Below are 25515 nucleotides of genomic sequence, written 5' to 3'. Positions count from 1 at the left end.
TACTAATACATAGTAATAATAATTACTTTTGCCAGCCCTGACTATCAGTTTGTGTCAAAAAGTGGCTTTTTTTTTTTTAATATATTTTTATTTCACAATAATTTTCACAATTCACATTATCACATTCACGATTTCTATTCTACCCACATTCCTACCCTCTCCATAATTACCCTAGGGAAAAAAAAAAACAAAAAAAAACATACATTAAGGGAGAACACAATTAAATAAATATTAAAATAAATAAATAAATAAATACCGGTAAATAAAATATATAATGGCGGCAACAGTGATATCAAACTATATATATATCCATACATACATACAAACATACATACATATAAGGCACAAGTTCGAAAATAGAGATACTCATTGGTCCCCTTTGGAAAAATTCTCCAGTTTGGAAAATAATGGAAACCAAAATTCTTGAAAAAATATGACCACGGTTGTATCTTTCCAAAGTTAATTTTTTCATTGGTAAAAAAAAATGAAATTTGATCCAAAAAAAACTTGAAACTTGAAACCAAAAAGTGGCATTTTGAGCTTAATCTTGAAGGAAGAGATGGTGTCTACATCCTGAACACTCACTGGGAGGAGAGACGCCTAAAAGAGGAGCCTGATAACTGAAGGCTCTGCCCCCCATTCTACTTTTAGAAACTCTATAAACCACAAGAAAGTCTGCAGTTGGAGGGCCAAGTGCTGTGGGTGATATGGAACTATGGAAATAGGAAGGCACTCGGCCCATGGCGACTTCAAGAAAAGAATTATGAATTATGTCCTAGACTTCACATAGAGATTTGGAAGTTATATGTAGTTTATCACTTAACAACAAGAAAATAAGTAATTGTACTAATCACAATTTTTACTCCCTTTTTTGAGAATCGTTTTAAATTCACATTGCCTATTTAGGGGTCGTTTTAATTATCTAATCATCAGTTAATATAATTTGTATGTCATTAAACAAAAACATTATTTAAGGCATTGATGTAGGATTTGTGAATTTCTGTACATGAAATAACCTATAAAATATAAAAATGTTAAATTTTGTTTCAGGATAAATTCCAGTATAAACTAGAATAAAGACATCAACAATCTTATTTATTTATATTTTCGTAAACAGATAAGAGACATTACATATAATGTGGACTTCTTATTTTCATATCGTTAGATATAATATGGACTTTATATATTTATATTGGTACGAAACCAACCATACAGGTTCAAAAGCAAATAAAGAAAAATATTTTTGCCAAATACAGGGAAGAGGAGACATGAGGTAGTGATTGTGTCGGGATTCAGCATAATGTACGTATATAAAATGGTAATAATAATGATTATATTGTTTATGATAGATGTGTGTATATATATATATTCCATCCATTATCTATACCCGCTTTATCCCTTGCGGGGTCACGGGGGCCTGCTGCTCATTTCAGGTGAGAGGCAGGGGTTGCACCCTGGACAGGTCCCCAGTCCATCACAGGGCCACATATAAACACAACCACACTCACACCTACGGGCAATTTAGAATCACCAATGAATATTATATATTATAAAACCTAATATGCATGTTTTTGGACTGTGGGAGGAAGCCGGAGTACCTGGAGAGAACCCACGCAAGCACGGGGAGAACATGCAAACTCCACACAGAAAGACCCTGCCGGGCCTCGGAGTCGAACCGGGGACCTTTTTGCTGTGAGGCAACAGTGCTAAGCCACCGTGCTGTGTGTGTGTATGTATGTGTATATATATATATATATATATATACACATACATACACACACACAGCACGGTGTGCTATATATATATATATATATATATATATATAAAAATATATATATATATATATATATATATATATATATATATATATATATATATATATATATATATATATATATATATATATATATATATATATATATATATTTATTTATTTATTTATTTATTTATTTTTTTTTGAGAAAGTTAAGCTTTAGTAAAGCTAAAGTAAAGCCTCATAAGTTTTTTACTTCCTCCTACTCCTTTTCGGGCATGACGGTTTATTTCCCTTTGATTTGTTTAATGACTGTTTATTTGTATTCTATTCTGATGTTTTGTGTAATTGTTTTTCTTTTTTATTTAATATGCTCGAAATAAAGATTTGAATCAATCAAACCGGACGTAATGTACGGGTCGGATTGCAGAGTGTGTGAGTCAACGGAGCGACACTTCCTACCGCACCTCAGGGTGAAACCACACAGTCCAGCTGCAGCAGTGCAGCTCACTACTCACCTGCAGGGTCCAGGCCACGCCCACATACCTGCCCAAACCAGGAAATAACCGCCTGTGAACTTTACCTAAAACATTCACACAGTTGTGTGCGAGCCACAGACTTTTCCACGCTCCCACTCATCTGATCCAGGTATATAGTTGGAGGGAAAAGCCTTCTGAACTCACAAAACAACAGGATAATTTCGCCGTTTCACCTGGTGAGTATAGGCCTGGTGCTGTTCGTCTAAAACGACCTTTCTCCTGTTTCTTTGTGCGGACTGCCATATTAAGACAACATGTCGTTGCTAACTGCGATCTCATGCCTCATTTTCAACATTTGAGTAACGAACCACACACGTTGTAGTACTTTTATATAAGTAATATACAAGTTCACATTTTTGGTGTATGGTTCCCAGCCGTCAAAAGCGTCCTGTGACGCGCTCAGGCCTGCTCACTGTTCACTATCAAAACAGAATAGACAGAAGCTTGTAGTCTTAATTTAGTCTGTTTTCATCTTTGAAAACAGCATTTTATACAATAAAATGAAGTATATTTGCTGAACTGTCCCTCCTACAGCCCTTTTCTTTCTCCTTTTGATTTGATTGTGTAATATTGTAGCGAGTCTGTCTCACAGTAACACTGTGCATTCAGACTCCACACCCAGTTGTCAATGTTTTCAATGCATTTAAGGGCAAAATCCGAAAGAAAAGTCTCATAAAGTGGATGTAAAAGAACGTCATTTACTATACCCATAAGAGTTCCCACACGGACATCAAGTCAATAGGCCTACCTGTCTTGATAAGATAAGATAAGAATTCCTTTATTTGTCTCACAGAGACATGTTTGTACGGAAGAGTATTAGGGCCAGGCAGAAGAAAAATAAAAATAATATTGGAGAGGAGGTTTTTTTTTTTTTCATTATGCACTTCGAGAAAAAAGTCGAATTGTCGAATTGTCGAAAAAAAAAAGTCGAAATGTCGAGATTAATGTTGAAGTACAATTTCGAGAAAAAAGTGGAAATGTCGAGAAAAAAGTGGAAATGTTGGGAAAAAAGTCAAAATTTCATGAATAAAGTTGAAATTTTGAGAAAAAAGGCGAAATGTCGACTTTTTTCTCGAAATTGTATTTCAACATTATTCTCGACATTTCGACTTTTTTCTCGAAACTGTATTTCAACATTAATCTCGACATTTCAACTTTTTTCTCGACATTTCGACTTTTTTCTCGACATTTCGACTTTTTTCTCGAAATTGCATTTCAACATTAATCTCGACATTTCGACTTTTTTTCGTGAAGTGCACAATAAAAAAAAATCTTCCCCTCTCAAGTATTTTTTCTCCTGCATGGCCCTAATACTCTTCCGTATGTTTGTGTTACAACAGCAGGAAAGATAATTAAATTGAAAGTAAATAATTAAAATGTATATTTGGAATGTTAAAGCAGCACAATGTAACTTTCAGCTTTTGTTGAGTTTGGCGTCTCCTTTGGACAAAAGCAGTAGTGCTTTACCAGTAGTGTGGAAGGGCTCCTACCATGCTCCTCAAAGTTACATAGTGCCAGTGAAGGCGATACAGACCCCTCAGACCATGACAGAGGTTCATTAAACCTGTTGGAAGTTGATGTACCATCACAATGACTCTGGAAATATTAGATTAAGGTGGAAAAGTTACGTAGTGTCGCTTTAAGTAAGGTTTGGATTTTTCTATAGTGTGTTTTTTGATTGTAAACTTTGTTTTCCCTAGCCAGCTGCACTAAACTAATAAGTAAAATAAATCCGACTGTGATATGTGGAATTGATCTCACGGATCGTGTCCCATATTCACTACGCTGCAGTGTTGAAGGGCTGAACCCTCATGTCCAGCAGTGAGAACGGGCAAAGCCGAGTGATAGGGTCAGCTCCTGAAAGAGTAACTCCACTCTCACTGGGTGTGGAAGTTTATATCTGCTGGTTATTGAGCAGAAGAGATTTTCAAATCAGTTTGTAGAATCGTGTGGCTTTTCTATATGTGGCCATATTGAGGAAGGAAAGTAAAGTTTAATAATATTTATACAAACGAGAAGCCACATATTTTGTATCCACATGTTGATGAATATGAGCTGCCTTTCTAAAAGTGATAACCTCTTTGCATCACATTTGTAAGTGCTGGCTTAAATTTTTTTTTATATTTGAATTGCTATAAAACTTTGTAAGATAAAGCCATATCCTTCTGTTTTTTTAATATAATCTGTAGTGAATATCCTGTTAAGAATGCATGGACATGAATGCATCTAAGAGTTGAGCTTAGATATTTTGAATTTTGTCATCTTAAAACTACAATCATACTTAGGATTTTTGAGTGTAATTTATTTTTGAGTGTTTTTCTGAAGTATATATGTTCAAATTTGCAGGAAAAATATATTTATCTTGTGTGGATGGTAGTCGCAGATGGTACTGATTATGAAATAAGGATTTTATGATGAGCACAAAGCTGGGATAGACTCTAGCTTCACTTAATGGGATGAAGCAGGTATAGAAAATGGATGGACGGCTGGATAAGAGCAGGGAAGCCGTCTTAAAATGCTTTGAAATCGACCACACGGGCTTTCTCAGGCATTATGTAATTGTTAAGTCGTAGTATTTCGGATGAAAACGGTCTTATTGGAATTCACTTATTTGATACCATGTGGTGACAGAGGTGGAGGCGAGCAGACTTTGCAAGGTTTGAACAAACCAGAATGCAAACATGTGGTGTTTTTTCATGAATTTTGTATTACGGTAAGCAAATTACATAATCTTGTAACTTTTTTTTCCCCAGCCTTTACTTGCATTCCTTTTGAAATATTTGGCACCAGTGCTCAAGGAAGCCTGGTTTAAATGCAACTTGCAGTTGTCATTCAGTTTATTTATGATTTCTTGTATAAATGTGTGTTTGTCATTTTGATGAAGTCAGTTAAGGCAAGTTTATTTGTATAGCACATTTCTGCAACAAGGCAATTCAAGGTCCTATACGTAAAGTTACAGTGCAGTGGCAGGATAAAGAAAAGTTAGTGTAGTACTGAAATGAACATATTTGAATTTAAATGCATAACAGTTTGAATAATTCAGTCAAAGGCAGGTATAAATTAGTTTTTAATATTGATTAAAAGGAAATGAGGGTTTCAGCATTGCTGCAGTTCTGTAGGTGTTGTTCAAGTGATAAAAGGCTGATTTAAACTGTTTTAATGCGTCCCTGAATGTTCCTGTCTGAGTCTATTAGCACACCTTCATTTCAGGCCTCATCAGTAATACCTGAAGCTGTGTGTTGCCTCTTAAACACACTGCTTTTTGTCCAAAAAACAACTACTTCAGTTTTCTTTTTGTTCAACTGAAGGAAATGTGCGTATGGGCTCATTGTGACCTGGTTACATTGTTTTCTCGCTTTTGTGTCAGTTTTGTGACATAATTCTCCTTTCTACATGGATACAGACAGAGTCAGTACTCTTTGTTTCTCTACCGAAAATACAAATGCCTATTTGATAGGTTTCTATTTCTCTCTTGATTAATCCTTCCTCTCTGTGGAATGTCACTTTAAAACGTTGCTTGATCTCAGTTAGTGTTGTGTGTAACCTAGACTACCAGCCGATCATTGGGGATTAGGTCCTTTTTTATATGTTTTTTGTTGGTCCTGCATGATAATCCACTAGTAAGCAACCAGCTCGTTTTGAATGGTCCCTGTCAGACGGTTACATGCACATCTAAATCAAGCTATTGGCAACAATCTAGCTAAGGATTAAACTGGAGGTTCAGAGAAATCCAAGTAGCCTATACATGCGTGAGAAGACAATCGATTATTGAGTGAAGTGCATTCGATCCGTGATAATAGGTGGTACCACACGCACTTTTGCGTTGGCGTTCTTCCGGTTAGTTCTTTGTTGTTCGTCTTCTTCTTCTCCTACTGTGTTGATATTCTGGCTTTCGCAGTGTCGTCACTTCTGGAAGGGAGAGTCCCGGGCCGTCACTAGCTCGACTAAGCGCGGGTTGCTTATACATGCCGGAATAACTCGAATCAGGACGCATTATCTGGCACTAACAGCTCGGTCTCAAGAGCTTCAGTTCGGTTCGACTACAGCCCGGCCAAAGTGTATACATGGCTTTTAAAAATTTGATATCGGTCGGATCTCTTTCCCCGTCAAAGCTCCTTTTCAGAGCCTTCTTTCTTAATGTGTCCCAGCTTGATCACTCTTCCTCATGCTGCATCACTTCAGACTTGAATTTTATTCATTCTTTAAGGTATACAAATCTCCCAGGCTTAAAAGAAAAGCTTGATATCTGATTACATATATTGCAAAAAATGACTTAATTTTTCTTCAAAAGACAAACAGAATACATGCGCTTGAGTGCAGCAGAAAAATTAAATTTAAATTTTCAGTAGTGACGGATATACGGAAGAGTATCAGGGCCAGGCAAGAGAAAATAAATTTGAGAGTGGAAGATTTTTTTTATTTTGCACTTCGAGAAAAAAGTCAATGTTGAGAAAAAAGCCGAAAAGTCGAGATTAAAGTCGAAATTACCTGAATAAAGTTGCAATTTCGCCTTTTTTCTCAACATTTCGACTTTTTTCTCGGAATTTTACTTCAACAATAATCTCGACTTTTGACTTTTTTCTCAACATTTCGACTTTTTTCTTAAAGGAGCTTGAGGCTCCTTTTAAGAAATGAGACTCTCTAGCGCCGCCCTTCACCACGACGGCCGTCGGGGGTACTGCAGCCAACAGCGAAGCCGGCACGGGAGAAAGGGGAGAACTATGGAGCTAGAACAGTCTCATAATTCACAAATGCACAGGACAAGTTTTACAAATGCACGGACCGATTTGCAAATACACACACCGTTTCACACGTGCACAGAACAATTCACACGTGCACAGGACAAGATTCATAAATGTATTTTTGATGCACACACAAATATAACCTGATTTACAAATATTTTTTTGTCTGTGAGCTGCGCTGGATTTGTGTGTGAGTTTTGAGACTCCCCTGAGGTGACTAGATCCACAAATGGGTTTTTTTTAACACGGAAGGATCTGCAACCAATCAGATTAAAGGGGCGGATACACCTGCTGTTTGAACTGCGTTCACTGAGAAAAGTGATTAATATTTCAAGTTAGTGGAGTAAAGATAAAACACAGTTACAGGAGATAAAATATAAATAAACAGGATGGAGAGGAGATCACTGCTGCTTTTCTTGTGATCCCGGTAAATAAAACAGCGCGATTGGAGATGGTTTGTGGGGCTGTTCAACCAGAGCCGTCGGGAGAGCTCTTAGTCCTGCCGATGCAGCAACTGATGATGAGAAACAGCGGAGATTTTTATATATTTGCTCTGTTTGGTTTCACGAAGTATTACTGTCCCGCTGATTCAGCTCAGAACCAGACAGACGCAGCAGAGGCTGCGCTGCCTGACGGGGACGAGCTGCAGCGCAGGTGGAGCAGCAGCGCATGTCAGGAGATTAATTTACTGAAATATCTGGAGTAAAGTCGGTATCAGTCGACTGATAACCGAAGAACCTCTGTATCCAGCTCAGATGTTTGATGATCGGTGGACTAAACCCCGACCAGCATCATCACGGCTGCATCTTCCCATGAGCATGAATGTGCACCGGGAATGTGTTGATCTGCCGCCGCTGTTTTGACACATGTTTGTCTCTGTGTGGTGACAATGTCACATCATAAATGTGAGGATAACAGCTGCTTGTTTCTGACCTCCGTGTCTGGTCACTGGTCAGCTGGTCTGACCGGGACCAGCGCCGCTAGTGGACAGAGCCAGAACACGACTGCAGCAATATTCACCCCATCAACAGGCTCGTTCTCCTGAAAGTAGGGGTGTAACAATATATCGTGCCACGAAATTTTGCGATACAAAAACGTCACAATACGTGTCGTGGAGGTGACAACCTGTATCGCGATATTGGGTTATTAATATTAATCTATTGTGTTGACTAGAAACGCGCATCAGACCGCGGCCGCAGCCGCGACCGCGCGGACCAAAATCTTACTCCGCTCAGAAGAAAGTAGTCCCGTTTTGCGGTCCTGTTTTGAGCTCTGAACCTTTACTTTTGTAAGGCTGGTGTAGAGTTAAGCCTTACCTTATTAAATTAAACCTTTTTGGGGTCGTGAGTAGGATAAACACGGGACAACTTCTGCGTGAGTTTGCGTGTACTTCAATGTCTGCTCAACAGCGTAGGATTTCAGAACATCAACACAACACCTAGTGCTGTATCACTTCGCCCAATCTAAAACATACTAACAACTGATATACTGACTAGTGTCATTATAGTCCCTGATTTACAGAATATAAAGAATATATTTATAAAATAATGAACCCTGAATTACCAAAATAACCTTCTTAACAAAAATAAATCTCCTCTTACACTTATAAGGTGAGCATGAATCAATCTTTTTTATGATGTAAAATTGTATGTATTTATTTACTTGTATTTATTTATTCAATTTTAGTTGTTAAATTTCTGGAAAAGAAAAAAGTCAAATAATACATGAGAGAAACTATTCATTTTGTGGCAAAATATTTGTACTTGTATGAAACTGAAGATGCATAATGCAAACCTGACATTTACTTTTAGTTCAGTTTGTGGAAAATGGTTGGCCTGGCTTTCTCTTTAAAACTTAAACAGTTATAAAACATTACAAACTGTAACAATAGGGCAAACGCACAGCATTGTTTTGTATTTTGTGTCTTTCAAATAAAATACATTTTTTTCCAGTCATATATTCCTCTATCAAGGTTTTTAAAAAATACTGCTATAATATCGTATCGTATCGTTATCGTGACCTCAATATCGTGTATTGTACCGTATCGTGAGATTAGTGTATCGTTACACCCCTACCTGAAAGACACCTGTAGTTCAAATACATAAATATCTCTGCTGTTTTTCATCATCAGTTGCTGCATCGGCAGGACTAAGAGCTCTCCTGACGGCTCTGGTTGAACAGCCCGACAAACCATCTCAGATCGCGCTGTTTTATTTACCGGGATCACAAGAAAACCAGAACAGTGATCTCCTCTCCATCCTGTTTATTTATCTTCCTGTTTATTTATCTTTTATCTCCTGTTGATGTTTATTTATCTTTTACTGCACCAACTCCAAATATTAATCGCTTTTCTATGTGAACAGCGCTAACGCAGTTCAAACAGCAGGTGTATCCGCCCCTTTAATCTGATTGGTTTAGAGTAAATCGTCCCCCACGTGGGGTGCGCTCTTATGATTGGCTGGAACAAATGAAGACATCTGATTGGTTGCAGATCCTTTCGTGTTTAAAAAAAACCCATTTGTGGATCTAGTCACGTCAGGGGAGTCTCAAAACTCACACACAAATCCAGCGCAGCTCACAGACAAAAAAATATTTGTAAATCAGGTTATATTTGTGTGTGCATCAAAAATACATTTGTGAATCTTGTCCTGTGCACGTGTGAATTGTTCTGTGCACGTGTGAAACTGTGTGTGTATTTGCAAATCGGTCTGTGCATTTGTAAAACTTGTCCTGTGCACGTGTGAAACGGTGTGTGTATTTGCAAATCGTTCTGTGCATTTGTAAAACTTGTCCTGTGCATTTGTGAATTATGAGACTGTTCTAGCTCCATAGAGAACGCACATGCAGCGTCATGTGACGTCACATCCGCAGGACAGCGCGGGAAATTCGGGACCGAATTGCAGCACATTTTGCAGCACACAGCCTGTTCAAGGCAACGGAGAGATACACTAGAGGGCTCATTCTTTTGGGTTTGGAACGCTTCATCTGACATTATTACTAGAAAACTTAAAATGTATACTGATTTTTTTCATAAATCTTGCCACAATCCGGCCTCAAGCTCCTTTAAAATTTCGACTTTATTCACGAAATTTTGACTTTATTCACGACATTTCGACTTTTTTCTCGACATTTCGACTTTTTTCTCGAAGTGCATAATGAAAAAAAAAAATCTTCCTCCTCTAAAATATTATTTTTATTTTTCTCCTGCCTGGCCCTAATACTCTTCCGTACAGTTATTTATCAGCTTCATTTCGAATTAATTGGAAAACAAAATACTACAGCATTGCATGGAGGCTATAAAACTGACGGCAATAACTGGTGGATAAAGGTATGAGCCTGTCGGGAAGATGACAGACACACCTGTGTGTGCCGATTGGCAGCTTCTGCTTTTCAGTTAAAAATAATAAACTAGTCCAATTATCTCAAAAGCTGGTCCCTCTAAGTAACTGATGTCCACTACAGACCACCCCCTTCATGTTGTCATAGGCTTGTCCCCATGGGAGGTAATGGTTCTGTGATTGTTGCCCCCACCTGAATCAAGCTAGTTCTGGCAGGGGGACATGACTTAATTAGGGCTGGGGATCGATTCAAATATCAAGAATCGATTCGATTCCGATTCTTAAGATTCAGAATCGATTATCACGATCCGATTTGATCCGATATTGATTTGGGTTACTGTTAATAAAACTGTTTTTCTGCTGTTCTGCTGTTGCATGAATTATATGACTGTCTAGTTATGCAACATATTAATACTAGTATTATATTGAGATTTAACAGCAAGTATTGGCAGCTAATGATGCTGTAAGGACCAATCAGCTCCCAGAATGCTGATAGAACTGCTTTCAGAAACATTGTGTGGGTCAGAATTATCAAACAGATCCAGGGAGCAAACAGAGGACGAAATAAATCATTTTAATTTTTTCCCCATTTATGAGAATTTTGGTTTTTAACATTTATGCAAATGTAACCCCAAGACAGTATATAAAGCAAAGAAATATAGACAATTTATGCAATTATAACTGAAAACTTCCTTTAAACATATTTAAAGGCAAAAACATGGCACCAGTTATTCTCGTGTCCAACAAAATATTCCTTTTTTGGGCATAAACAAAAAGTACCAAAAGTTGTAATGTAATGATGAAAAAAAACAAAAATTGAAATCGATCTGTAGACTTAGATCGTCATTTTAATGAAAAAAAAAAAATAATCCAGTACAAAGCCAAGTAAAAAAAAGAAAAAAATGCTACTTTTGATGGAAAAATGACAAAAAGTGTCACACACACCTCTTTATTAATAACGCCGGGGCCTTTCCTCGCTGATAAAAGATAAATGATTGTGAAAGAAGACGTGTGTTGGCCTGGTATGAGCAAGACTGAATTTTAATGGTTATCATTGAATGTTGATGCTGAACTGTTCTTTTAATCCTTAACCCCACACGTTTCATCGCTGAAAAGGAAGGTCGGCAAGGGGAACTGGCTTTATTACAAGTGGCAGCTGTTGTTCTGCTTCGTGATTCCCCTTCATGCAGGTCACCTCATGTTCTGTGGCGATCCAGATTACACCTGTGAACAGCATGAGTACGCTGGTTCTCCGCCCTGTCAATCTCTGCACTCTCCATCACAGATTTGCGGTTGGCATGTGTCCCTCCATCTGGCCTGCACATGCATTGCATTTGGATATTGCATAATGACCTTGGGCCTTGATAATGCAGCACTACAGCGTTACTACGTCACGTGGCGAAGTGACAAGAGCCAGAGAAACAAACTGCTTATGTAAAAGCATTAAGGATACCAAACTCCTCCGGTCACATTTACTTACCCTGTTAAATAAGAAGGACTTTTTTTGAGTTGATTAAAAAGTCAAAATGGACTGTGGCAAAGGAAGTAGCTGCAAGTGTGCGTCACACTCCTTCATCTTGCATAATTGATCATCTTTGACTTGTTTAGAAGTAAAAGCGCTAAGCAGCACATCTGATCCAGTTCTCTTGCAGAGTTCAACTCCGGTAAACTTCTGCTACACTCAGAGATATGTGATAGGATTAAGCCATTAAAAATGGGTTAAAATTGATGACTTTAAATGTAAAATGTAATTCTTTTATAGTACCATTACAGCTATCGTGTTAAGATCAGCCTTATTTTTTTTAATTCTTTTTAAAATTAGAATACTCCTTCAAAACATATGTCTTTGGAAGTAAAATTCAAAGAGGAAAATATCATGGTTTGTCTAAATTAAAAATCTTCTTATGTCATCAAACATTTGTGGTGAGTTGATGTGTTGAAACGTGAGACTCCTGATTTGGAAATCACATTTTAACCCCAGAAAATAAGTTGGTGGTCTTTGCTAATTGAGTGTCCTCTCTGCCTTACTAGTTAAAAATAAAGACAAGATTCCCAAAATGAATAAACAAGAAGCAAAACTTTAGAAAGCAGCAGTAGGGCTGGGCGATATGGACCAAAAGTCATATCTCGATATTTTCTAGCTGAATGGCGATACTCGATATATATCGATATTTTTTCTGTGCCATAATTGGGGTTTCCCCCAAAGCATTATAGCATAGCATTTCTGTTAGCTTCATTTTTTCTGAGAAAAACCCTTAAAAAAACAGTCAGTTTTAATACAAAGCCTCGTGCCAAATGTCACACAGGTACCTTTATTAACAGAGGTCTGCACAATATCAAAATGTATAAAACAAATGAAATAAAAATAAACTGCCTGCATATATAGAATAAAAATGCTTCTTGAATAAAATAAAACAAATATCCCTTTCCTGCATAACAATTAAATTAAAATACACTGTGCAATTAATACAATGTAGACAGTAACAGGCAGACTTTTCCACTGATTTTGACAGTTGTGCAAATAACAAAACATTTGTGCAAATCTCAAATAAAACATTCAAGTCAATTTGTCACAAAATAAGCTATATCAAAATCATAAAAAAAAAAATAATAATTTAAATCGATATAAACGATATTGTCTCGTACCATATCGCATTTGAAAATATATCGTTATATATTAAAATCTCAATATATCGCCCAGCCCTAAGCAGCAGTAGCAGTAGCAGAAAATATACATTTGAGTTGATGAATGGGCTGCTTTTAACAATTGTTTTCATTATCAGCTTTTGTTGTTGAAAGTACAAATGTGTGCGCTTCAAGGTATTCTGTATAATATTATTTGATATCATTAAATGTCTGTTTTTGGCTATTTAATCAACTGAGTATAGTGGGTCTCAACTGTGCGTTTCATCAGATTTTATGTTGTCAAGTTAGAACTAAAGCAGAATTTGGCAGCAACACAGTTTCGTTGGTTAAATAAGTTTGTGAAAAGTGTGCCGATCCAGCAGAGGCCTGCAGTATCACTATGCCACAGTAGTGAGCTATGCGGTCCTGATTAAATAATGACTTAGTTTGGATTTTGTTTTTCTCTCTTTTCATCTCCAGTACCTCCCAACAAACTGAAAACACTTCCAGCTGCTGAATCTTCAGTCTCTCACATTTGCTTATTTCATCGGTCTGGTTTTCAGGCTGCTGTTGGAAACTATATTAAATGACTGAACCCAGTATTACATTTGCCTTTCTGTGCAGTCATTTGAGCCAGTGTTGCTACAAACACGAGCTGCTGCAACGTTGACTGTAAATAGATCCTTCATACAAGGTTTACAAAACTGCATTGTAACAATTTTATAAGGATGACGACTAGGAAATCTCAGCTGGAGGAACAGACTGACCTTTGGCTAATAACAATATATTTACAGAAGGCCAAACCAAAATAATAAGACATAAAAGGCTAAATATGCTTTGCAGTCAGCTTCTGTTCAAACAACAGTATTGAAGTAGAATTGTATTACAAACATATATATATATATATATATATATATATATATATATATATATATATATATATTAGGGCTGGGCGATTTTGGGCAAAAATAAAATCCCGATTTTTTTTTTTTTTTTTTTTTTTTCTCTCTGAAAACCCGATTTTCGATTTCGATTTATTTGGTAAAACTACAAAAGACAATGGAATAAATTGTTTCAAATATTTTATCTTTATTTTTAAAGACAAATAGCAAACAAATGTCCCTATTGGGAATGAAGTGCAATTGAAAAATACTGTAAATCCTCCTTGAGTTTAGTAAAGTGACAACATTTACAATTTTCTTGACCAAACAAAAATGACTAGACGGGCTCTGTCGGTAATGCAGCCAGCTGCAAAAAAGGAAAATCGATTTTCCGATTTTTCCTTTTTTTAACATCGATTGTGATTAATAAATAAATTTAGATTTAAAATCGATTAATCGCACAGCCCTAATATATATATATATATATATATATATATATATATATATATATATATATATATATATATATATATATATATTATAATTTCACATTCAAAAGCTGCTTACAGAAGACCTCCTTTTCTTTTTAATATATAGCATCCATATCTCACTATAATTTAAGTCAGAGCATGACCCGGATTAGTCCAGCTTTCTTTATAATATTAATGCTGCTCCTTTAGTTTAAAGCTCAGCATGAAGAAACAACGGATTTTGTTACATTAAATATTGTGTATATATATCCTCTTGAAAAGAAGGTAACCATTTTGATATGTGTGGAAGGATTATGCAAGAATGCTGAACTGTGAACTGCTAGATGTACTTTCATACTTGCTCACCAAGTGTCAGGTTTGTGCAGGCATTTCCAGGTACCCTGGAGCCTCACACTGTGTCACCATTTTACACACTTTAGCTCTCTGCTCTGATTTCAGTGAGATTACTGAGAGGTGTTGGATTGTGTTAAAACCCATGTATGTCATGCTGCCATTTGAATTTTTCACAGTTTAACCGTCCGGTCCTTTTTGGTGATTTCAACCCACACAATACGTAATCTGGTCTCATTTTACAAAGACGCCACACCGGGTGAGCGTCTTCTTCTTCCTTTGTCTTGGTGTTTAAAAATAGATTCTTGTTATTTTTGTATCTCCCCAACTATGCTCCTGGCATTTTCTGCCCCCACCAGGGATTTGTACTGCTCAGTGAAATCTGCAGCAGCTCTCATGCTACGACCATCCAGAGCCGTAATCCAGAGATCCAAGCTGCTTGAATGCAAATCCCGTCCAGAGCTGCATTGGCTGGCAATTCATCAAGAGACCACAAAGAGTAGTTTTTGTCTATTTGAAACCTCTCAGGGACATTGTAACCGGCTGTCATCTGGTGACTCAGAATGAAAAGATACAGACATTTTGGTCTGTGCTGCAGCGTGTCATACACACTGCCAGTTTGCATCTGTGAAGGGAGGAATGCACTACCTTTCAGCGAGAACAAGTTGGGGTTACACTATAAAAAGTTCTGAAACCACAAACAGTTGCAAAATGTTAACATTCAGCATATCAAGACCTGATGAGAAAACACTGTCAGAATAATGAAGATGCATGCACAGTTTTATGAATATATTTTACTTTATACTGCAGTCCATGTTCTGAGCTTAGTCATGGGAATTCAGAACAGTTCTTGGCTTGTAGTCTTATATTGTGAAAGTCTGCCCTTTTTTTACATGTAGCAGCTTGCTGAGTTAAGTCTAATTCTGGGTACGCTGGTTCTGATTTTTGTGCAGCTCCAGACATCTGCATGTTTAATGTGACTGTTCATTTCATTGCTACATTTGCAGCAACATCCTTAACTGCTTGTTTTTCATTGATGTAATTGTGAACAAAGGTATATTGCATGGATTATCTGAATTTGGAGGTGGCATTTATACTGCATAATTGTCTAGTAGACAGCAAACGCTAATAAAAAGTCTTTCATTGAGGGGTGATTTTGGTTGACGGAGGAATGTGGATATTAGGGTGAAGTACATGAGTTGGCGTTGAAATATATATTTTTTATATGTATTGGAGAGGGTGGGGGGTGGAGATTATAGGAGAAGGGGGCAGGGAACATGGATGATCTGTCAGAGCTTAGTACCACAATTATCCCAGCAGCTGCAACCGTGACAACGGCAGCATCAGCAGCCGCTGTGGTGATGGTGGCAGAAGCTGTGTTTTCATTAGTGTAATGCCCGGAGAAGCTCCAGAATTATGTAAGACTGACGTGTTGTCATCCCCTCTCGGCCAGCCCACCTCTTGGCAACAGCGTGGCGGTTTGTTTTGCTTTCATCCTTCCTCGCTCAAAGAAGCCAAAAGGACATCTGTCTGACTGTGTGTGTGTTTGGGTCCAAGTCTTGTAGTATCCACAGCATGGGGACATCGCCGATCTGCATGCTGAATCTGTGGCTCGTTGTCATGGAGAAACTGATGCACTGAGGAGCAAAAGGAAAAGGATAACTGAAGAGTCTTGATGGTTCAGAAGGAGATGAGTAGAATTTGTGAGATGCTGAATTTGCTTCTGGTTGTGGACTTTTGAAGAATGGCAGTCGTCAAAGAGATCAGCAGTGAGTGGTGCCGTTAGAGGAGATTTAAAGATGAAGTTTAAGAAATTCATCACGATCATGCAAGCAGCGATCGGGGTTGTGCCCCTGAACAAACGGGAGCTGATGCCACAAGGCAGGAAACTATGGAGACCCTCTGGGTGAGTTTGACTGACTGTTGACTGTTTGACTTGGCATGGACGTAGAAGTGCATGTCGTGGCTCTTTCTAAAAAGAGATAGTTTTTTTTGTTTATCTGTCTTAGCCTGATGTTGCAGAGTGTGCATTTGGTGAGTGCATCAGTACATTTGAATAATTTAGGAAAGGAACAAATGGCTTTTTGCAAAATGTGAAAATGTACCTCTGGAATAGTGATTTAAAGCATCAGTTAACTCAGGGGTTCCCAACCTTTTTTCCTTGTTCCCCCCCTACTTGTGTCTAAAACCAGCCGGGCCCCCCGACCCGTACATACTAGCACCAAAAGAGTAAAGTGATTCGTTACAAATCTTTAATTGAAAAAATGAACATTAATTATGTTTTTTTGATACATTTCTAATTGGTTTACCCTGTATACATATGACTTTGTCTTTCTCACCTTCATTTTGTGTCACCAATGTATAAAATACGCACAGAAAATAATTGCAAGGACAAAAACTAATTTCTGAAAAATATCTCTTTTTAATATGAGCGGAAACATTTTTAACATTTTTCCTTTAACAACCTGTCGGAGTAGTAGTATGATTAAATGTTGAATAATGACATAATAATAAGTTATTAAGTTTTTATCCTGCTAAATAGCTTAGAAATATATTTTGGTCATTTTAAAATACTACGTGGGTTTATACAGACTTGGATTACAATATTCCATTAGGTGTGTTATTATTTTTTATTTATTTAACATGCGCAAATATAATTTTTACAACTACATATCCTCAAAGCAGACAAAGTTTCGCGCCCCCCCAGAGATCTCAGGCGCCCCCCCAGGGGGGGCCCGGACCCAGGTTGGGAGACACTGAGTTAACTAACACAAGCGCTCTAGTCATACAGATTTTCTGTTGTTTTGTTTGTTTTGTTGTAGTTTTTTTTGGCTGATTTTTACTATTCGAAAGGGTGATTGGAATTTTGTGAATTTCTCTTTTCAGAACATTGAAAATGGCATCAAAACCAATAACACAGAAAAGATTTAGAAACGCTGGTGTTTCTAAATCAATATATCAAAATTGTTTGTAAAAATAGATTCCACATGTTCGATGGCAAGACTGCTTCATTGTAGCGTACATGACCATCTCTTAAACTTGTATATTAAATGAACCATTACAGGAACAACCAATGCTTCTGTAGTGAAACATAGTTTCAGGAAGCAAAAAACACATTGGCAATAAATATAAGTGAATTGTGTTTTTGATTTATTTTTATTATATTGCAAGTGAAAGTAACATAATGGTGGTGCGACTAAGATTCTTTAAAACTCACAAATTTATTAGAGACATTTTTTTTATTTTTCTTAACACAGAAACACTAATGTTTCATGAGATTAAAGAGGTAAACTTATTTCAATGCCTGTGTGCACATTATTATTATCTTGTCCTAAATCAATATCCATCTAATGAAAAAAACATGTTTTACTGACACAGACCAATGTTCTTGACATTGTTGCATGAATGTCTGAAACGCACTGAAAAAGCTTTAGATTACACAATAATTACCGCCCAACTCAGATTTCAGTCAGAATTTAAAGTGTTAATCAAAGTGAGCGTCATCACCTGCTCGTTGGTTGCGTCGCTTCACTGACTTGTTGATTGAATAGAGAGATAGTGATAGTAAGATTACATTAGGGGAAAAAAGATGAATAATTTCTTACATATTTGGTTAGTTTGGTAGGTGTGTTTCTGTTTGATCACAATTGATGTGAATTCCAGTGCCTCATGTACACCAGTACCACATCATACTTTACAAGGTAAAAAATAAACCGTATTTTCTGGACTATATGCCGCACCTGCATACAAGCCGCATCCGATCTATTAAAAAAAAAAAAAAAAAGATATGCAAGCCGCAGATATTTATGTTGTTAGATTAGATATTAACTACATGTACGGAACGATTTTGAACTGTAAATGATGTACATGTTTGTACCTAAATAGATCCTTTCTTTTAACACGGCAGAAACTTTGCTGATTAAAACGGGACAGAACCAAGAGAAAATAACCGGTATTTATTTATATGTTTGAAATCTGCTTCTACCTACTTCTATCTGCTAAAGAAGAAGTGGCGTATTCTTCTTTGCATTTATAAAGAAAGATTTTTAAAGAAAAATCCACAGAATAGACGCACCTTTGTATAAGCCGCATGGTTCAAAACCTATGAAAAAAGTAGCGATTTATAGTCAAGAAAATACGGTAATTTGAGTGAGCTGAGTTCAACCTTGGTTCAGAACTAAACCAAAACATAAACATGTTTAACTGGGGTTAAACAAGGTGAGATGCTGTACCGTCTGTCCTTTTGTGCTCAAGAAAACTGCCATATAGTCAGATAAATAAATAGCTACCAGTAAATCCCAGTGGAGTTAGATTTTTCCTGAGTTATGTATTTAAAAAAATAAGACAGTGCTGAGGTTTTGTAGATGAGGGCAACAACAGAGGCGGGGTGCATTTGTGTAGTAAAGAACAATTACATTGCGTGTCCTTCCACGTTTTGTTGACCTGGATGGGAAACATCATGACATCAAGGATGTGAAGGACATAGGATAAGATAACCCCCCTGCAAGGAGATCCCAGCTGCACATACTTCTTATCCCAGGAATGTAGGTCTCCCGAGATCAAACTAAAACCTTTACAAGGAGAACTAGAAATAATAGAATAAATCATCCGTCTGTGTTGCTTGGTTGTGTAAATGTGGACAACCAGGTTGTTTTGATTAAAAAAATCTTTCATGTTCACCCCCCTGTCCACACATTTATTATCAAGAATCCCAACTGTATGAAAGAAGCAAGTGTTTCTTTGCAACTTTCAGGGAATTCGGCAGGAAATCTTGCAAAAGCTGAGCAGCACGTTTGTTCAAGAACCACGTCAGGCATTGCTGGAGATGCCAAGCCCCTCCTCATGTTTTCCCTTTTTAATACACGTTTGTGCCCTGAGTGTAAAAGGCACATGGTTTAGTCACGCTGAAGCAATCTGCTTCTTCTAACTCGAAGCACTTCACTGTGGTATCAGCTGTTACCCACTTAGATGGTTTTAGCTATTGTGGTACCATGATTTTGGGAGGAGGAGAAAACAAAAGCCACGTCATGTTGATGGATATCATGTCTGCACATGTTATTGCTCGGGCATGCTGCTGTCGGAGAGAGACTGCAGATTACATACTGTAGTATCTGTGTGAGATTATGGTCTAGAGTATCAGGGTTGGGGTCTGGTCATCATGGCTGAATCTGGTTTAAAACTGGATCCAGACACGCGTGACAAACATGTGCCTTGTTCCTTTTAACATTTATAGCTGTCGTTTCCCTATCCTTCAGTCTTTTAAAACATTTGGTTCATATTTCTAAACATATTTATCGTAAGCAGTAGCGACTGTTATAGTTAATCTCTGTGAAAGTGCATAATCTCTTATCAGGCACTACTTATGAAATGAGCAAAAGATGACTTAAAACATGGATGCAAGCTTGATGTGCAGTGATGAAACAACTTAAACAAGTTTAAAGAGCCTAGTTCTTTTATATATATATATTTTGTCTAAAAATAGACGCTGCCTGGTAAATGCCCACGTGTTTCAACCCCCACAGGCTTTGTGCTGAAGAGTTGACAACATGACTTCTGACATTTACATATTTTAGAATACTCACTGTTTTTAGTGCGTGCGTGCGTGCGTGCGTGCGTGCGTGCGTGCGTGCGTGCGTGCGTGCGTGCGTGCGTGCGTGCGTGCGTGCGTGCGTGTTCTATAACACTATTCTCTCAATATTTTTATCTGCATTTATTTTCCTTTCATAACACATCCAGCATAATATTGGTAAAAATTCTTCTTCTCTCTTTTGCACAGGGACCAGGGACAGCCTTGCGCTGAACAGTCCAGCTCCAGCACTGACCTTCTCAAGTCGGGCCGCAAGTTCTGCTGGTCCAGAGAAGCCCAGTACTTTTATCTTCGGCGCCTCTCTTCAAGAAGCTTCTCAGCTATCACAATGGTATGGTATTTGTTGTATGTTGATGTGTTGTTGTTTGATTGTGTGGCAGTCGAGCTGGAGACACATTGAAGGTTATTTTCCACCTCATCTCATTTGTTCTGGTTCCAATCCCACATCGAGTCTTGGAATCCTGTAGTATTTTGACTATGTCATTGCAAACCGTGCAAGAACCTGTGATGTGGAATATAACAGTGTACTTTGTGTTTTATGGCACAAAAAAACGTGTTTTTACTGATCATTGATCTGGTGTTTCTTGAATACATAAAGCCTGCTTTAACCTTTGTACAAAGCCATACAGGTAGGCCATGCACAGCTCCTTCCCAATCTCTGGCGTTTATAGTTTTGCGTCACTCTGTAATTAAACCACAAACTGCTAGGTAGCAGCGTAGTTTCTTTTTCTGCAGCACCGTTGCTTGCAGTTCCAAGTTTTGATTTTGTTTTCATCCTGTATGTAGCCTAGACATGGCAAAAGTAATAATTATTTATTTATTTATTTTACACTGAAAAATGTTGAGCATCAGTCGTTTTTACAGATATTGCAGCAAACTATCATTCTACCCGACTGGAAAGCAAAGAAGAAGAAATAGGGGCTGGAAATTTGAAAATGAAGACCAACATTTCATGTGATGGTGAAGTCACGTACTTCTAGGCTTTCACCCTGTTTTGGTTCAATACGTCACAAGGACGACCACCGGATGGCTTGGATTGAGACAACCTCATTTTGTAGGTCTCAATCTGCTTATTATGGTCCACACCCCAGTGTGATTACTGTGTTCACACTGGACTAAATCAAATCCACCAAGCAACTTGAGTTTTTTTTAAATGTCCTAAACAAGACTATAAAAGCCCAAATTTGGCGCTTTCTAAAGATAAATACAGAACAAGGTTTCCTGTTCTGTAAATTTAAGCTTTAATGCATGGAAAGGATTACTTTTATTCCATGTATGATTATTACCAAACTCAAATCCAAAACTCCAAAGTACTTTATTTTTCCGTTAGGAACTTCGTTGCGGGAGGACAAAAGTGCAAGTGCAAAAATCAGTCACATCGGCTACAGGATGAAAAAGTTACATAGGATAAAAGAAAAACAGGTCTATAGAAAAAGGAAAAACGGGTCAGGTGTTTAAAAGTCGGATTGAGGTGGGGATGAAACTGGATGATGCTCTCTTCTCTCGAAGGATATGGAGGATGAACATTGGGCATGCTGAGCATGAGCGAGAGGAGCCTGAGCTGATAACTAAGCTACCAGGTCTGAAAACAGCATTAAGTAAAAGTATCATATGAGCAAGAAACCAACAGGTGCTTGTGAGGAGCAAGGGTGTGTTATAATTTGAATTTAACAGCTGTACAGAGATTTCTTGTGGTTTTGAATGGCCAAAAAATAGATTTGTACACTGTTTGTCGTTAAGGCGGTTTAGTCATTGAATGACTAAACTTCCTTAATGCAGCAGATCTCAGCACAACAGTGACCGCAGCGCTGTCTGCTCAGCTGACCCTGGGAGGGACGTGACTGTCACAGGCAGACCAGCACGCTCACTGCCATCAAGCTTAAACACTGTCCAACTACATTGTACGGTAGTTGTCATTAACGTGCAGAGTTACTGTATCAGCTGGATTGAAGTTCTGGCTACTTCGATGGCAGTTTCACTCTGAGTAATGTGTTTACTTTTTTTGATTTGCCAAATTAACCCTGATCTATGTAAAACAGATTGGGTCCATGGCATGATGTGGCACCAAGGAGCTGCAAGATTACCATCAATATAGACCTTTTTTCTGGAACAATAATGAAAGAAGTAAAAATATTTATTTTATTTATTTTTACCTAACTTTTTTTATTAAATCAATTAATTTGTTTTCAAACCATAATTAAGTGAGCATGTTTGATGCTTACAGATGAAAAAAAAACATATCTTTGTTTAGCCTCTGCTGGTGGTCAGAGAGTCTGCAGAGCAGTGTGTGATTACACAGCATGTGTCAGGAGCTCTGTTGGTAGGAGTGATGCTGGCTCACCCTCACACACAGAAATCCTCCTCCCTTTTTTATTTATTTATTTTATTTTGGCCTTGTACTGCTTGCCAAGTTGGAAAAGAGACTGCAAAAATGTCATGCTGTTCTACCTCAGGTTAATTTGCAACTGTTCGGCCTAGGCCTGTGTACCCTCAAATCGATTTCCCAATTCTAAATCGATTCTCATATTAATTCCTAAAAATCGATTCATATGTCTAAAGATCGATTTTTTTTTTTTTTTTTTTCTGTTTTTTTTTTTTTTTTTATAATTTATTTATGTATTATTATTTTTTTCATCGTTACATTACAACTTTTGGGTTATTTTTTTGTTTATCCCCAAAAAAGGAATGTTTTGTTGGACAAGAGAATAGCTGGTGCCATGTTTTTGCCTTTAAATATGTTTAAAGGTATGAAAACATTAAAGTTTTCCGTTATAATTGCATAAATTGTCTATATTTCATTACTTTATATACTGTCCTGGGGTTACATTTGCAAAAAATGCTAAAAATCAAATGCTCAAAAATTAAAAACCAAAATAGACCGAAAATGGAACAAATAAAGACAGAATGTGGGAAAAAATAAAACCGATTTCATCTGTTTGCTGCCCTGGATCTGTTTGGTAATTCTGCCACACGATGTTTCTGAAAGCAGTTCTATCAGCATTCTGGGAGCTGATTGGTCCTTACAGCATCATTAGCTGCAATACTTGCTGTTTAATCTCAAAATACTAGTAGTAATATTTTGCATAACTACAGTCATATAATTCATGCAACAGCTCAAAAAACATTTTTGATAACACTAACCCAAATCAATATCAGAATCAAATCAAATCTTGATAATCGATTCTGAATCTTAAGAATCGGAAAATGAATCGATTCTTGACATTTGAATCGATCCCCAGCCCTAGTTCGGCCTTAACAGTGCTGTGTGTAAGGGGCTAAAAACTACATACAAAGTTCCTCTGTTCATGTCATGACATGGTATAGTCTGGAGTGCCACAGTTTCTGTCTGACCCTTGCATTTAAAACATTGCTGCTGAGTTTGTTGGACCCCCACCCCCCGTCCCCAGCTGTGATGTCACTTTGCTAAATTGTGGTTTTCACTAAGGCTTTGGTCTTTTGTCAGGAAGTTTCATAATCTTATCAGTGGGTGATACAAACATCCATGGAACCGAAAGGAATGTATAAACCGCAAGAAAAGTTTCTTCTCACATGAAGTCATGAAGTGGGGTGACTCACTGTTTCCCAGGCTCCTTTGAGTAACCCTCATCCTGTATGCGCCATAGGTCGCTGGTGCATAGTCTTTTTCAGAGAGAGATGTCACATCCAGACAGCTTCATTGTTTTAATGACTTTGTCTCGCTAATTATTCAGGTCAGTTATGCAGTTTTACATAAGGTTGGCCTATTTTAACGCCGGCTTGACATTTTTTAGTTGATGTGGAATGTGCCAATTTTACGGCTCTGAATCATTTTTTAAAATGTATTTTAGAAAACCTATTGTTACACCTGTTTAATAGCATACTAATAAAATAGCAGATTAGAGTAAGTTTTATTACAAGTGAATGGCACACAAATCAAAACATCTTGAATTTTTGTTGAGGTGCTCATGTTATAGAAACCCAGTGTTTTTCACATAGCACCATATTTTCAAACCCATACTCTCATCTGATGTAGTGCTGTGTCACTTACTGTATCATTTTAGACTCTGGTTCCCCTCCAACTTTGTGGCAACCTTTCCCAGTAAGAGAACTTTAACTGGTCCATCTCCTGTGTTTAACTGGTAACAAATCACTGCATGCTTTTATTTTCTCTCTTCTTTTTTTTTCACAATATGTTTATTGTCGTTTTTTAGTTTTTCAGACTAACAACATTTACGCATACATTACATAGACACACATACACTTAGCTTGCACCATTTTCAATTTAAATATCAATAATAGATTGAATTAACCAATCAGGGAGGAAAAATAAAATAAATTAAATAAATAAATTAAACAGGAAAAAAAAAAGATAGAAAGATATTTTCCACAATATTATTTTATTTTCAGGCAAATCTTGCACTTTCATCTGTCATAATGTTCATATAAGGTTCCCAGAGTTCAGCAAAGTCCTTTCATTTTCCATTAGTAATGTACGTTAGTCTTTCCAGTCCAATACAGCCAGAAATCTCCCTTATCCACATTCTCAATGTCGGAGCATCCATACTCTTCCAACATAGTGCAACAGCTCTCCTGGCCTGAAGACGTCCAGTCCAGAACTGTATATTGCTTTGATGTTTGTTGGAAGTTCTTTGGATTTTCTCCCTTCTAAATATTTTTGACCATCTAGTTTCCATGGCAATCCCTGTAATGCAGTTGACACCTTTTAGAAATAAAAGTATTTGAAGTTTAAAGTATTTGATCCCTACTGTAGGTATCTGATGCATTTAATCAGAAGTGCTTTAAATAATTTACAACACAATGAATCAACTTTTTTTTTTATTGCCCTTGAAAGGCAGGTGTTTTTTTTGTGAGTGTGTGTGTGTGTGAGAGTGTGAGTATGTGTGTGTAATGCATAATTAATAATACCCATAAATAGACAGAAATGCTTGGAGGCTCTTTTGTTTTGTCACATGAGTGTTTTGTTGTCTGCCTCAGTAGCTCACACAGCAGGCTGCCTAAAAATCAATTCTGGACGGATCCATCTAATCGGTATTAAAATCACGAGCGCCCTCTATAAATGTGTCTATAACGTCGTCACCGCCTTGTTACGAGGGATAATCCCATCGGTGGTGTATTAAATTAACTGTGGGCTCATGATATAAAACACTACTCGAGTAAATTCGTCTCCGTGGTGTTTTTTCTCAAACATCCCCCCCCCCCCGTCGCTCCGTCACTTGGTCTCATCTGGAC

At 37.4% G+C, this 25515-nt stretch overlaps 1 protein-coding gene across 4 annotated transcripts in view; it reads left to right on the top strand.

Annotated features, from left to right (window-relative positions):
• The first annotated feature begins 2315 nt into the window (after nucleotides 1-2315).
• tjp2a (tight junction protein 2a (zona occludens 2)) overlaps nucleotides 2316-25515 on the top strand; it is a 53577-nt gene continuing 30377 nt past the window's right edge. The window contains exons 1-2 of one of the 4 annotated variants that reach the window (XM_061734498.1): nucleotides 2316-2468; nucleotides 20476-20617. In XM_061734498.1, coding sequence (XP_061590482.1) covers nucleotides 20615-20617 — 3 coding nt within the window. In that variant the 5' untranslated portion in view covers nucleotides 2316-2468; nucleotides 20476-20614. Of the gene's footprint in view, nucleotides 2469-16208; nucleotides 16606-20475; nucleotides 20618-25515 lie in introns of those variants that run through there. The other 3 variants (XM_061734493.1, XM_061734491.1, XM_061734492.1) reach the window with 3 other exon arrangements.

This window comes from Cololabis saira, chromosome 11 (genome assembly GCF_033807715.1).
Source record: "Cololabis saira isolate AMF1-May2022 chromosome 11, fColSai1.1, whole genome shotgun sequence".
Taxonomy (NCBI): Eukaryota; Metazoa; Chordata; class Actinopteri; order Beloniformes; family Belonidae; genus Cololabis; species Cololabis saira.
The sequence above is the reverse complement of the archived record's forward strand: the minus strand, read 5'-3'. Positions and strand labels throughout refer to the sequence as shown.